The following is a 16,541-nucleotide window of genomic DNA, read 5'->3' as shown; positions in this document are numbered from 1 at the left end:
TGTGAAATTTACCTTTTTTTTTCCCTTCCTCTTTGTTGAAAGAAGGAAGTAGAACTTGGGATCATCTTTTCATAATTAGCAAAATGTTGTATTACTAGCATAGTAGCATTCACAAATAACATTTTGGTTCACTATGAAGTGCAAATATACTTAGACATATCCATAATAGTTATCATTAATAATAACATTTTATTATAAATAATAAGTCTTTCGAGAAATCGATCTTTCATGTTATTTTATATTTTATGTTCTCTATAATAATTTTTGCTAGAGTAAATAAAAAATATTCGGACAAACAACACGTTATAGAAAGGTTTAACTATATGTGGAAGTTTCTCGTCAAGAGACGAGTTTAAGTGAAAGTATAAAACTTTCATTTCATTGGAAGTACAATATTAAACAAAAGGGAAGACTCATTTGGTCTATATACACGTTAACCTTTTTTTTTTATTTTTCTATGTTCCACCTCCGTTGGAATTGGGATCATTTACGTGCAAACTTCGATTTTCTTATTTACGTGTAAACTTTGATTTTCTTTTCCATTTAATAAGCAAAGTTTCAGGATAAAGTAGCGTATTACTCTACCATTTTTCTCAGTAACTAAAACTTCCAAGCAACCCTAAATTATTCGTTTTCTTTTTCTTTTTTAACACCAAATAATAAAACATAGATAAAAATTGCTCGCATCGGGTTCAGACCAAACTAATGAACGCATAATATGTGTTTTATATACACATGTTTATTGACTTAACCATAGTTAAGTGATACATATTTTGACCACCAAGGATTATGTTGGGATAGATAGGATCCTTCCACCCTTGACCAGAGGTCTCGGGTTCGACTCCTAAGAATGAAAGAAATCCTGTTAGGGAGCGCGTTTTCCTTTAGTAGACCTTACACAACTCGAATCCGGACCGGACACCGGAAAAACAAAAAAGATAATGTATTTTCGCTTTAAGTTTTAAGATCTCAAATATTTTAAGTTGTGCCGTGGAAAAAATAATTTTTAACTGCTAATGATTTGATTAGAGGAGAAGTAAGAAAAAGTGACATGTTGAAGATGCAACTATTTTTTTTTTAATTACAAAAGAAGTTAAAATGTCGCTTTTGTTTTCTACAAATAGTAATCATAATTTACTAGCAGTAAAATATAAATTAGGTAAAGTCTTCCTCTGAAAGGAGTATTCAGCAGTTAATGTCAGTTAAGAGTACTCTATTCTTTAAACAAATTATTCTTCGTTCTAAATATAAGTTATTCTGACAAATTGGATTTGTTTCAAATTATTTGATATTTTAGACAATAACAAGTCATTATTATTTCTTTTTACATGATCCACGTTATTTCAACTAATCACATAGTTGAGTGTTGTGTTATAGTTGAGTGTTGATTAACACGTTTAAGTAGAGTAAGTGATAATTTAAACAAATATTCTTATGGTTAAGGCTATCAACACCTTTCTTAAGGGGAGAACAAAAAATTTGAAAGACAAATAATATGGACAAGAGAGCGTATTATGAATAATCTCGAATTTCACTAAAAAGATATAGGTTCACATAAATTAAAACAGAGGAAGTATAATCTTGTGTTACTGATCATGAGTATAAAAAGAAAGAAGATTTGAAACTCTTTTTTTTATACATTGAAAAAGATTTAAAAAGTAGATTACAGTCTTTGAAAAACAATGATGCTTAAGTCGGCCTAGAGAAGAAACTCCATATTCTTGAATATATTTCCCCAGATTATTAAATCTTCATCATGCTTGTGCCCTTCGTTTGTCAGAAAGTTGGCATATTGGGTTCCCTCTCTCCGTATGTGTTTAATATATAGACTTGAAACTTATAACATTAAAAGTGGAATTATATTTATATAGCAATAAGACTTTTGAAATTTGTAATCTTAATAAACATGTCATTACATTTATGGCTAAAAAACTATCATTAAGGGTAATGACAAGTATAAATTAAATTATTTTCAAATTTAGAAAGTAATCATTCTTTCTAGAACAAACTATATAGAAAATAGGGTCACACAAACGGAAACGGAGTGAATATTTAATAAAACAGAGAAAAAAAAAACCAAATCAAAGCAATAGTGTTTGTTTCTTAATTTGTTTTAACTTTTAATTTGTTTGGTTTGATATGGACTTAGAAAGTTTAGTAGCTTATATTGAAAAAAAGTTTAGTAGCTTATATTGAAAAAAGCAGTTCAACAAACTTTCACTCTCATCTAAATAATACATTTTCAATATCTTATTATGATAGTTACCTATCAACTCCCCCATGAAGAAAGTCAAGAAACCCTTTCAACTCCCCTTCTTTCACATAACTACTCCAACTAAAGCAACTTAATTACCCTCCTAATCCTCTTACTAATTTCTACAAATACCCTCAAAAAACATGTCTCCAAATAAAGAACCTCAAACAAACAATAACACTAATCTTGTAGCCATGTTTCGATATGAGTCATCGATAGCGTTAGCCGAGAAAATTTCATGGTACTGTTTCTTGTTCTTGTCAATAATGTTGGTTTTGAGCTTGCATGAATCAGGTGAGAGTGAATTGTTTATAGTTCAAATGCAGCAGCAGAAAATGGCTATGAATGAAAATAGGCCATGTGATGAGATTTATGTTGTAAGAGAAGGTGAAACTTTGCAAACAATTAGTGAAAAATGTGGAGATCCTTTTATTGTTGAAGAGAATCCTCATATTCATGATCCTGATGATGTTTTTCCTGGTCTTGTTATCAAGATTACTCCTTTCAAGAATAGGTAGAAAATTGTATAATTGTATTGCCATGTATACTTTTTTTATTATGTACCGGTCTGGTATTCGAAATCCAGACTAATTCAGATTCACAATGTATAGTACATAGTAAAGGGGAAAGCAATTCCTATATGGAATATCTTCATTCTTGGAACTTAAAACCGAGACACCTGTTGCTATATACTCTTTTTTGTGTTCTTCTCATCATTTACCTTCATAAGGTTGGGGTTACACACCACCATTCCCGGACCCTACTTGTGAGATTATGTTGCGTATGTTCTTTTATTTTATTTATTTGTTTACTCATTTGATAGTCAAAATTTACTGGTCTGACTAATCCAGATTCGCGTTGTATAGGAAATATATATCAAAGAAAATGGAAAGGGGAAACCGCTCCTTGTCAGGAATTTGTTCATTCCTAGAACTTGAAACCAAAATTTCTGTTGCTATATATTGAATTTTAATTCAATTTGCAAATGATCTTTTGCAATTCATTTTTTTGTTCATGAGTAACCAAGATATTTTACACAAATGGTTTCTATGTAAGAACCATCAATATGGACAAGCCTACACTTTTTCTTTTTCATCATGGATCTTGGTCTGATTTTACGAGATATTGAGCATCAAAGCTGAAAAGCAAGAAGGGGATTGCCATAATTAAAGCTACATAACTGGTTCGAGCGAGCTGTTACTTAAAATCTATATTTGTTATAGAAAAATTATTAGATATTTAATTGTGAATAATACTAAAACACGCTATGAATTTTTAACTGCATCCGATATTTAAAATAAACCAAGCAATGCAAGACATGCGTCTCAAATGATTAGAGGTGAATGTCGCATTTTAGCTAATGACATGTTCATTTGAACCCCGAACTTTCGACATTGAACATAAATATATGTAAAAACCTACTAAAATCTCAACAATTATTAGATCTAAATACATACTTTTAACAGTATAATGAATTCAGTAAAAAGTTAAATCCTTTAAATTTAAATCATGAATCCGCCTTCGTAAACGGTAGGGGTGATCTCACCAAAAATTGGATTCTCAATAGGAAATAGAACACCCGTACATCTTCATCAGACCGGGTCGGTTTATCATTTGGGCCTGAAGCACTTTAGCCCACTCCCATAACATTAAATCTCAAAATATTTGGCCCAGTCATTATCCATTGGGGCAATTAATTTCAGCCCATATTACCCAGTCATTTGTGATAGTACAATGATTTCTTTTAAGCAAAAGCTGTGTATTTCACATGTACTGAATGTATATGAAGACAAACACATTCAGATACAAGACATTCAGAACAAATACATATGACAAAATACACTCAGGCCAAATACGCTACAAATATGAGTCAAATACATATGGCGAAATACACTCAATACAAAGAGAAGAAACTAGGGAAAATATGTAAGAGAAGAAATGTTATTGGCCAGGTTCAAACCTGGGCCGGCAGGGTGAGAGCTCGCCCAATAACCACTTCAGGCACTCTAACTTTATGTATTTTGGTGTAGCTATGAATGATAATTTACAAAATTACTGTAGCTACTAAATATAAATAAATTAAAAGGTAGTTATTATCAATAATTACCTCCTAGAAGAAGCTACACCAAGTAAAAATTCTTTTTTTATATTATTAATGTAATTTAATCTATTATTTATCATTTATTATTTATTATCAATCAATGTTATCCAATAGATTTACCTGCACTTACTTTTAAAGTAATGTGATTGTATAAATATGTTATGTTTAGAACCCTTTAACTACCTCTGATCATGAAGATGAAATAAGATTTCTTGACCTCTTACAATTTGAATAGAAGAAAATATCTTTTTCAGATCTCTTATGTGTTATTTTCGGATCTCTTATATGTAAAAAATGAAGATATCTTGTAAAAAGATCATAGAACTAAAAATAAATAAATTATAAAGGATCAAAAATTCATTTCTTCCTGAGCAGTAACCTAAGTTGATATGAATACCACGATAATTTTTTTTTAAAAAGCAAGAAAAATATTCTCTAAATAATAACATTTTTAAAAAGGACTTGTAGAATAGTCAGCTTTTGCAATATAGTTAATTAATTTTACAAAAGAAACCACCAGTGTGAATATGAAATTGTGGCAGTGACCAAATGGCCTTTAGTTGATTTAGTAAAGATCCAAATAAACAGATCAAAATATACTCCACCAGTCAATGTTCCCCTCCTATTATTTTTTTTATTGTATTTATTTTTAATCATATCTATAAATAGCTTTATAATTATAAACAGAATCTCACTATTCTTCTTCCCCCATTTTCTCCTTCAAACAAACTCTTCTCTCCCACTTCCATGAAGCTCTCTAACTTCTTCCTTTTCTCTATTTTCTTCATCACAGGTATGTATATATCCATTTTATTTTTACTTCACATTTCTGCTGAAATTCTTTTACCTTCTTTCATTTATACACTTTTACTTATTATACTCTATACGAGTATATTTTTTTTATATCTACTCTCTTTAATATGTTTTTCCTTGTAAAGATCCTACTTTAACGTGAATTTAATGAGTCAATTTACTTACAAAGTCTTGTTTTAACTGTTATACCGGGAGTTACTCCACTTAAAACGAATAATGTTCTTATTTTATATCTTTTATTGAATCTTTTTCATGGTAAAATAGATGCTTTGGAGATTAGGAGTATTTTTCGTTTTTCTCTTGTCTATCAGGAGTTCAGTTCATCACCTCAAACTATTTTGTCGTGAATTTGTTTCCGTCTTTTGTTGAATCTTTTCCACTCGATAACGTTTTAGTTTATGAGTTTGCAATTAATATAATTCTTAATACAAAACTAACAATCTAAGCAAAAGCTACTGAGTTTGTCACATGATCCTAATATTGTAGTTCTGCCCCCATCTATCAGGAATTTAATTCAGCGTCATAAAATTTTTTGTTTTCATACCGAGGATTCTTAACAATATTTATGTTATTACAGGGTTTCTATGGAGTGTTCAAGTTGAAGGTTCACATCATCATCACCATCACCATCATGAACATAGCCATAACAAGAAAAGTTACAAAAAAGACCAAAAGAAGCGTCAAATTTATGGTTTTAAACCAACAAAGCTGTTTGTATTTGGGGATTCATATGCTGATACTGGTAATAACGGGAAATCAGTGGCTAATTCTTGGAAACAACCTTATGGTGTCACTTTTCCTGGCAAGCCCTCTGGCAGGTTTTCCGATGGCCGTGTCCTCACTGATTACCTAGGTACATGCCACTAATACTTTCTTACTCCCCGTTTCAATTTGTTTGTGTCTTTTTAATCTGTTTAAAAAGAACGTCTCTTTCCTTTTTTAAATAAATTAGTTCTAACTTTTCATATGACATATTTAAGAACAAAAGATTAAACAGTAAAGTACAATCTACATATATGTAGTTTAATACTTCCTCCGAATAAAAAAAGAGTCTACTTAGTCATTTACACACTTCTTAAAAAAATACTAATTCGTAGATAAAAATAGTTAATTTGATTAAATTATCCCTAATTAAATAAGCATTAGGATATCATATAATACTTAATAGAGGCAAATATGAAAAAATAAGATTAATTGTTTCTTGATTTGTTAAGTGAACTCTTTTTTTAATTTAAAAATAATAATTAAGTAGACTTTTTTTTTTTTTATTCGGAGGGAGTACCACAAGATTAAAAAATCTTTTTTACTTTCTAAAATTACGTGTCAAGTAAAAATTGGGAACAATTTTAGAGCCTGTTTGGATGGGCTTAAAATAAGTGGAGGTAGGCTAAACTAAAAAAAATAAGTTAAGGTAGACTATTTTTTTATTTTTTTTGACTTATAAGCTGTTTTCAGTTTATAAACTGCTTTAGATAAGTTAAGCCAAACAAACTCAATTAATTTTTTAGGCTTATTTTATACACAAAATGACTTTAAACGGATTAACTAAATACTCAAAAAAGTTAAGAATACCTTATAAGCAAATTATAAGGCAATCCAAACGGACTCTTTAGTAGACAGGCGATGTTTGATTGAATGGCGAATATAAATATTCAAAAGTTTTAGGTTTAGAAGTGTGCATTATTAAAGAAAGTTGCCCCACTCGTTTTAATTTGCGTGACTCGTTGTATTTTAGTCTGTCCTAGAGAAATGACATATTATCGAAAACTGTGCGCTTTAACTCAACTCATTATATAAAATACACTTTTCATTGTAGTTTGTCTACAAAATGATAGCGGTACTTATTTTTTAATATTTAAAAATATTTTAAACTTCAAGCTTCTCATTTTTTCTTAATAAAATAATTTATAATCACGCAATAATGAATTTCAAAAGTCTATAATTTTTCTTTTTAAATTCTGTATCCAATTGAATGGATTGCGTAAATCAAGACGGTGAGAGTATTTAATTGGAGCATCTCTTTTTACGGTTCGTAACAGAATTTATTGAGATTTTCATCACTATTCATTTAAAATTAAAAAAAATATGCATGTAAAATCCTGGTCATCACTCCTTAAAAAGGACATTTCTAATACTGTATACTCCCTCATATACTATCCTAATTTATATGCCACACTTCTTAACGTAACCTTAAAATTTCTCTTGTATCCCAATAAAATTATTTACAGCATACAAATATTTAAAATTTATTTTTGACCATAAATTTTAAAAAATTTCTTTCTTTTTTAAATTTTATATCAAATTAAATGGTGTCACATGAATTGAGACAGAAAGAGTATATTTTATCTTTCAAATTAAACGTTTTTCTATTTTTTTATTTTATATGAATTGGGATGAACAATGTAGGAGTACTCCCTCCGTCTCATATTACTTGTTCACTTTTCTTTTTACACATTCTTTAAGAAATCACAAATAAAAGTGTATTTTTACAACATTGTCCTTATATCTCTCCGATAAATTGTACTCTAATTAATATTGATTACTATCAGAAACAATTAATGTTAAGGTTAAAATAGAAAAAATGTAATTACTTCTATTTTAGTTTTGTAAACGAACAAATATTTTGAGACGAATATTTTAGTAATGTGAACAAGGACAGAAGGCGTAATATTTAAAGAATTTTCAAATTCCAAAGGCATTATAGAAAATTTGATGCAATATTTACTTTTTCTCCTGTGGGTTAATCTTAATCCCAGTCCCTCTCTTTTTGCTTCTACCCATGCTACTCTTTTCATCATTGCTTTATCTTTAATGATGTCTTTGAACTTTTGGTTTATACTCTTTTATTTATTCACTATTTTAAAAATAAATTTTCACTTTTAATATATTAAAATAAGATTTTTTTTTTTTGTTTTACTCATATTATTAAATACTAACTTTAGATTATTTTTCAAATTCAATAAAAATATGCATCAATTAATATGGATATATTGATAAATTATACACTTTATTTATTATTTTTTAAGGGTTGTACATAGTTAAAAGTGAACAAATAAAAGTGAACGATGAAAGTATAAACAACTCTTTTTTTTTTTTTTTTTTTTAATTTTTTTACAGTGGGTTGCTAGTGACTTATTTTTTTTTTTGCCCTTTTATGCTTTCTAGCTGGGGCTGGGCATGTTGCATTATTCAGACTTTTGTTACTTTTTTCTCTTTTTCTTCATCATCTTGTCAGAGCACCACACTCTTATCTTTATTTTTATTTCTAGATCCCATAATTACTTTCATTACTTTACTTCTATAAAATTGTACGTAGTTCTTATAAGTACTTTTATCTTCTTTTTTTAAAACTAATGAACGTGTGGCTTTTTATGTGAAAGTGTGACATTGTAAATGGTTCTGTAGTGCTAAACTGAGTTTGTTTTAGTTCTTTCGTTGTCATTATTATCTGTCAATTGTTCATTGAACTGTGCAGAGAAAAGGACATAAAAGATACCTCTAACGATGAGAGTAGGTTCAAATAGTCCCTTAATTATGCACTTAACGGTTTTGGTCCTTTAAGTTTGTCATAATTTAACAAAAATGATCCCCTAACTATGAGTGTTGGTTAAAAATAGTCCCATAAGTATGCACTTAACACTTTTAGTCTCCGATAAAATATTCATCAAACTTTGTTTGTTAGATTTGATAAGAATTATGAAAAAAAAAAAGGAAAAAATTAGCGAGAACTCACATTTAAAGGTACACATTACTAAAGAAAAGGCCAAATACCTTGGGACAAAACCGACGAACTTTAGTCGGTTATAGGGAAAAACCAACAGACTTGATAATGTCAGAAAATAGTATCTCGAAACACAAAGACCGATGGACTCTGTCGATTAAAACCGAGGGAGTCCATTGGCTAAGAAAAATACTCCTGACTTTAAAAATAAATTAGAAATAGCAGAAACTACAAAAATTGTCACTACTAAACACAAGCGAAAAAAACGATGGATGGAAACTGATGGATAAAATCGAGGGACATTATTTTTTTGATTTTTTTTAAATTATTATTATTTTTTAGGAAAACCAACAGACGTCCGTGGTTATTTTCGAGGAAAAATGTGCGCATGTAAATTTATTCAAATGAATCCTTTTCTCTCGGCATCTCAGAGTAGAATGGATTCCCTCACTTTCGGTCGCTCTTTTCCATTACTATCGAAGACTGAATTTGACTTAATATATAATCGTGGTGTTTAGGCCAACTCGAGCGTATTTAATTTGCTTAATTTCACGAGGTATCTGCTACCTTCTGCCCCAGAACAACTACCGCATAACTCTATCCATCAAAGTTTGTAGAAATGAAAAGAAAAAAAGTATTATGTATCTGTAATTATCTTTTTAAGTTGATTTTGTTACACTATCAAGTGTATAGAAATAACTAATCTTTTTAGCTTTTTTTTTTTTTTTTGCATTACTAATATACTGACTCTCACTGATGCACAAAACAGCTAAATTCTTGGGAGTGAAGTCACCAATACCTTATAGATGGATGAAATATGCAACAAACAGGCTAAGATATGGAGTAAATTTTGCTTATGGAGGAACTGGTGTTTTTAATACTTTAGCTCCAGAGCCAAACATGACAACTCAAATTGATTTTTTCCAAAAATTGATGGCTGATTCAGTCTACACAAAGGCAGATGTTCAGTCTTCATTGTTCTTGCTCTCTCTTGCTGGAAATGACTATGGTGCTTACCTTTCTAATGGTGGTACAGCTCAGGTACGTTGATATTATTTACTATACTTTCTTTTTATAATTATGATTCGGCTCAGCTTGTGCGCACTTCGATAAATTTTGCAAGGTATTCGCTACCTCCCACTATAGTATAGGTACTGAATAATTCTATTCGCCAAAACTTAGATATATAGATGGGAAGAAGTTACCTAGTATTTAATTCTCTATACTTTCTTAAGTTTCAATCATTCTTTAATGTGCATGTGTAGATTGTAGATATACCAATTAGTGTTATCCACTACTAGTAGAATGTAGATATACCAATTAGTGTTATCCACTACTAGTAGAACCTTTTTTTTTTAATTAATAATATAACGGTAGTGGTGTTTGGCCAACTTAAGCTTATTGTGGGCGGAGCTAGGGCATAACAGGTTTATCCAAACCCGTTTTACCAGGAAATTATCCTGCATATACTAGGTAAAATTATTGTATATGTATATATAGTGGATGTCGCATTTCCTTAATTGGCTTCTTATTTGTGTGTTTACTTCTTTATGTTCTGAATTAATTTCTTTAGTGAAATTCTGACTCCGCCACTAACATTTACCTCGATAATTCCACTTAGGCACTTGTTACCTTTCATTGGCACATGTATATCGGTGAACATGCCCACCAGATTTTAGGTAGATAGGAAAAATGAGTCAGTATTTTTGTTCTTGATGAAATTTAATCTTTGTTTTATGATTTTTCACTCACTTCACTAATCGTTAAGCTGCGTCATTCAGTGGAAAGATAATAACTTAAGAAGCTAGTAGAGTTTGTACTTGTAAGGTGTCAACTAAATCTTGAAGTAAAGATATAAGTATATAATTTCGATCACAAGAAACGAGTAACTTAGCATTTATTGTGTCGTCGTTCTCCAGTGTACAAAAGAGTACATTACTATTTACTACTACTAGTTTTATAGAAGAAGAGTATCCTAAGTTTTAGAGTATTGATGGTGAACACGTGTGTAGTATTGATGGTGAACACGTGTACTATTTAATCTGTTATAAATAATAAATGCATATTTTCTAGATTTTTGCTATATATGATATATAGCATGAACAAAACTTTAAAGTTTAGAAACACTCTATATATCTGCAGTTGTTTATGTGGTCGTCGTTTTATTTTATCATCTTAAAATGATATCATTAGTAATAATTTTGACTATGTGATTGATATATGTTTGGTTCTGAGCTTCTAAAGTCTCGCAACGAGATAAGATGCCAAACTTTTAGGACTGACACTGCACATCATATTTGATATACATTGTCAATTTTAAAAGCCCCTTAAACTTGACCCTTTTTTCTCATTTTGACACCTTATTGTTCCTATTGGACCCATGAACTCGTCCTTAAGTGTGTCTATCAAAATCCCTAAATCTGATTTTTCTTAGAAGCAAAAATTGAATTGGGGAAATACAGACAGAGTAATATTTTAGACATGTGGTAAGCTATTCTTTAGGTCCATGTATGTGTCGGTTCTGCTCTTCCAACGTCAGCTTAATTAAGAGATGCTCTCTAATCTTAGTTAAAAAATGACATAATTAAATTAGAATATATATTAACATGTTACTATATTGAACATGGAATACTATGTAAGTTGGATTGTGTTTGATAGACATACTTGAGGATGAGTTCAGGAGTTCAATAGGAACAACACTTAGTTGATGTACCAAAATGGAAAAAAAGGACAAATTAAGGGGGCCGCATATGCATTAAGCCTATTTTAAATATAATATATACTACTAGTATAAAGATTTAAAAAAAAAAATGTCAACGTCACCTAAAGGATATTTACAGGTAAAAAAATCTTTAAAATATGAGATTCATAATTTTGAGAACAAAGTTACCTGCTATAATAGATAAAGGTGACTTGGTATAATCTTAACTTTGTATATAACTTAAACTCATTTGATATTACCACCAAGGGTGCGACGGGGTAAAAATATGAAATGAATCCATTAACTCTTAATTAGAAGTCTCATTTGAATTTTAGGAACGGAAAAGTTCCCAGGACAAGAAACATTTGTCACTTTAATGAATTTTATGTGGCGTGTTAAATTTCGGATATTAGATTATTATTAAGAGAAAAAAAACGATGTACTATTTGCTGAGCTTTGGGATAGAAGGGCATCTTGTATATTAATGAGTGCTGACACCACTAGTACATGATATTAGATGTTGACCTCCCTACTTCTCTTTGGATTTTATGAACAATTTTTCATATGAAACAAACTGGGCCTTGCAGCTACTACACACTAAAATAGCTGAATTCATCTGCTATATTTGGTGGATAATTGCTAACCATAAAAATCCATTAGAAAAAAAAATGATTAATTTCTTGGCTCTCGTTATTAGATGACAAAAGAAATTATATTTAAAAGTTGTGGTTAAGTTGAGATTGTCATGATTCAAGTCCATGATACGTATTGTCACGCTTGATTCAATAACTTTTACTGATTTATTCCTTAATTAGGTGACACTATTATCAAGCCCAAAAACGTGCATACCATGTGAACTTGTGATATGACTGATGAAACACTTTATTTTCCTTTTCATTACAATGTGAAATTCGCCTAAGATATCATGTGCAACCCTTCTAAAAAACTTGCCAGTCTAGAAGTCTGCTAGTTCTTCTTTGTGACTTGAACTGTCCTCGTTAGTATGCCCTTCATCATGAGCGTCACAGAGATTGCAATTTTATATCTCCTTGATGAACCTTATTACTGTTAAACTGTGTGACAATATCATCTAAAACTTAAGCTGTTAGAGATGGTACATCTTCAATATACCTTTTTGTGATTAGAGCTTCTAAAACTTTTTTTTCTTGATTAGAGCGTACACAAGGAGTAATTCTTTTGACATTGGAATCCAACAATACCAAGTTACTATGTGGCCTTTTCAATCATCATTTAGATGTTACTCCCTTTGTTCACTTTTACTTGTCACGTTTGACTTTTCACGCTATTTAAGAAACAATAATTAAGATAGGTATTTTACCACAATACCCCTATTAAATGGTGTATAATTGTATTGGAGTTGAGAAAATGATTTGAAATGAGCAATAAATGCTAAGAGTAAAACAGTAATTTTTTTTGTCTTACCTTGATATGTGAAAATTGATAAGTAAAAATGAAAATCTATAAAGGGAATAGTGGACAAGTAAAAGTGAACGGAGGGAGTACTTTAACTTGTTAGTTTTTATCTAAAAATAGAGTTATAAAAAACTAGCCAATTTATATCTTGCTTTCCTAGGGTGATACTTAGTATGGGACAAATTTTTTTTGCTAAGGTGATACTTATATGGAACGGAGGGAATAGTAACATATTATGTTCTTAAATTAAGAAATCCAAGTTTGACCATGTGTTTACTAATTTTGAGTCGATAAACTCTTGAATAGAGATGAAATGTCAAAGTACTATAGTCTGACATGTACAGTGAGAAGTTGATATCTGTAATAGAATGGCCTCTTAATGGAGAAGAGTTCAGACGTTGACCAACCTACTTATCTTGGATTTTTATGTACAATTTCACTTGGAAACAAATTATATATTGGGCCTACACCTACTACACTATAAACTAGCTGAATTCATTTGTTGATTTTGATGAATCATTGCTAACCATAAATATTGTACTGACTTCTTCTATATCAATTTATTTGATATACTTTGACTTGACCTGAACTTTCTTTTTATTTTTATTTTTAAAAAAGACATTTAAAATTTATAATCTTAAACATGTTATAACATTTATGTAATTAACCTTTTACTAAACTTATAACTTACTTTGGTATGTTACTCTTGAACTTCTTCAAGATTATTCACAATGATTGATGACCCTTTGCTATGTTATCTTTTTTCCTATTGCATGGGAACAGAGGGTGGGAAATAGGGGAAAGAATAGGAAAGAAGAGAAGGGGGATAGTGACAACTAAACTCACCTATATGAACATTCGAGAACGTGGTTAGTCAATGAAGTGAGTGAAATCTTTAAAAATCGTGGTTCAAATTTCAGTAGAGACAAAAACCGGTAATAATTTCTTCTCATCGAAGAGGAGAGCACAAGATGACCAGACACTATCGTTCTGGATGGAAAAAAAACTGCACATATGTATTTCATGCGTAGAGAACTCCACTGATAACATTGAACTATAAACTCTATGGTGGTATGAAATTTCATTCTCTACGGGAATTAAGTGTGAACTTTATGCTATGTCGCATCCTCCAAAAAGGATAGGGTATTTTTGGAGGACCTGACACGAGTGCGACAACAGTTTTGAAAAATCCGAGCAATATAAATTTTCCCTACATGTGATGTTATAATATGCATTTATGCTATATGCTCGGACTCTTCAAAATTTCGGTCGTGTGCGTGACGAATCCTTCAAAAAGTAGTGCATTTTTTGAAGGATGTGACACGAGTATTACAATATTTTTTGAGAGTCCGAGCAACATAGATTTTCTGAACATGTGATGTTGTAATATGCATTTAAGCTTTGTTGTTCGGAATCTTCAAAAATGTCATCCTACGTGCGTGTGTCGGATCCTCCAAAAAGTAGTGCGCGACAACATTTTCAGAAAAGTTCGAGCAACATAAATTTTACATACATGTGATGTTATAATATCCAATTTTTTTGTAGGATCTTCCTGCCTTCATAACTAGAGTGGTAAATCAATTAGTTATAAACATGAGAAGAGTCAATGGATTGGGTGCAAAGAAGGTAGCAGTAACAACATTGGAGCCACTAGGATGCCTTCCACAAAGCACAGTTTTTAATTCATTCCAACAATGCAATGCTACTGAGAATATTGCTGTGGATTTTCACAATTCACTTTTACAACAAGCTGTGGCAAAATTGAACAATGAGACAATGGGTTCTAGCTTTATGATTCTTGATCTTTTTAGCTCTTTCACCACTGTCCTGGATCGCAAAGGAGTGCCAGGTAAGAACCATTTTTCTTTATTTACTGTTTCTCTTCTTAAGGAAATTTTCAAATTGGAAAGTCTTTTTTTTCGGTTTCTCATAGCCGGGAGAATGAGAGCATTAGTGGGAAGAACCTTTGTTTGATCTGCCTTGAGTTGGGCGATGAAAAAGTCTAGTTCATCCTTCCAAATAAAACACATCTTATGAAAGATACGGGCCGGGTGAGTTCAAGGTCCAACAAGTGGATCGATAATGAGTCATTTCCTAGCCTGATTTTGTGGTTTTGAGTGGTTCAAACTAAATGAAAGAAAGGTTGTGCCTCTGATACTCATATTAAGACTCCGACTAATTTAAATCGCACATCCTAAGTCCCATTAAGAGGGAAAACCCCCGATTAGATTTTTTTTTTTAAAATCGTAAAGTCGCTCATAATCCCATAGCATATGGACATTAGCCCCCCAAAAGCTTCCTTTTTGTGTGTGTTTGCTTTGGAGGGGTTCTAAATGAAAATTCCTAGGTACTAACAAAAGTGAAAAGCATTACTCTTAAGGGTGTAGTGAGAGATTGGTGTGATGGTTAAGATTCTTACATTCTTAAGTAAAGGTTTCGGGCTTGAGTTCGCGGAAAAACTACTTGATAAGGAACATTCTACCTTATTTAGTGAGTCTATCCTGTGCGAATCTGAATTAGATGAGTAAAAGTGAATAACTTTTTGATTCTTAAATAAGGTTGAGTGAATTTTTGGTTATAAAAATATTTCAGTGACTAATGCAATATCGTGAAAATTGAGTTATTTCCGTAAAGTAAAGTTAAGCCCCCTCATTACCCCTAACCTTTATCTTTATTTAATTATTTTAATTCGATAGGAGTGAAAGTCAGAAGCTCTGCAATTGCATACACTGTCATACTGATAAACAACAATAACTGCCCTTTAATCTCAAATAAGTTGGGATCGGTTATCTGACTCCTCATAGACCATGTTTCTTTATTTAAGCTCGGTAATTTTGTTAAAGCAGGAAGTACAAGTTTCGAGACGCCACTGAAGCCATGTTGCATGGGAATAAGTAATCGATATTCATGTGGAGGTATGAATGAGAAAGGTGAAAAGATGTACACAGTGTGCAATGATCCAAAATCTGCATTTTTCTGGGACAGAGTTCACCCTACAGAAGCTGGATGGCATGCTGTTTATACAGCTTTGAAATCAAATCTCACTCAAAAAATCTTTTAACTTTTTACTGGGTTGTGTTAATTCGTATGGTCTAGCATTTTTTATTTGTCTAAATGTAATTCCTAGGTTTAAAAGTTTGTTTTGTTATGTTTCATTAGGCCTAGAGTTTTTGTACTTGGGGAGTCTAAAAAAATAAAGGCTTCTATTGCATTGTAGTTCCAAGTTTTCGTGCTCCTTATTTAGGGTGATTTGCAGAAATAAGGTTTTTTTCAGTGTCATCTTGTTTTAAAAAAATTACAAATATAGATTCGCGGCCAGAAATTGGCCATAAACTTGGTAATGGATCCTCATGAAGAATAGCATAAAATTCGTTGTGTTGTATTGTCACAAATTCATATAAACGGATTAAAAAGATAGAATATCACAATAGACTTTTTTTCTTATATTTAAGGGATTCAACCGCTTATATATAATCGAAACATCGTTTTTGCCCTATTTACACATTATAATTGTTTA

At 30.9% G+C, this 16,541-nt stretch overlaps 2 protein-coding genes across 2 annotated transcripts; both read left to right on the top strand.

The window, feature by feature from the left end:
• The first annotated feature begins 2,284 nt into the window (after window positions 1–2,284).
• On the top strand, window positions 2,285–3,240 carry LOC132629845 (uncharacterized). Its single transcript, XM_060345236.1, has one exon. It carries the CDS (start codon window positions 2,398–2,400, stop codon window positions 2,770–2,772), a length of 375 nt encoding a protein of 124 aa, XP_060201219.1. The 5' UTR covers window positions 2,285–2,397; the 3' UTR covers window positions 2,773–3,240.
• A 1,752-nt stretch (window positions 3,241–4,992) lies between these two features.
• Window positions 4,993–16,303, top strand: LOC132629843 (GDSL esterase/lipase At5g03610-like). The gene is made up of 5 exons (XM_060345234.1): window positions 4,993–5,148; window positions 5,746–6,021; window positions 9,659–9,930; window positions 14,570–14,873; window positions 15,871–16,303. The coding sequence occupies exons 1-5, from the start codon at window positions 5,103–5,105 to the stop codon at window positions 16,083–16,085; spliced, it is 1,113 nt and encodes a 370-aa protein (XP_060201217.1). The 5' UTR covers window positions 4,993–5,102; the 3' UTR covers window positions 16,086–16,303.
• The last annotated feature ends 238 nt before the right edge of the window (window positions 16,304–16,541 follow it).

Source organism: Lycium barbarum, chromosome 3 (genome assembly GCF_019175385.1).
Source record: "Lycium barbarum isolate Lr01 chromosome 3, ASM1917538v2, whole genome shotgun sequence".
Taxonomy (NCBI): Eukaryota; Viridiplantae; Streptophyta; class Magnoliopsida; order Solanales; family Solanaceae; genus Lycium; species Lycium barbarum.
This window is presented reverse-complemented; position numbering and strand designations above follow the sequence as displayed.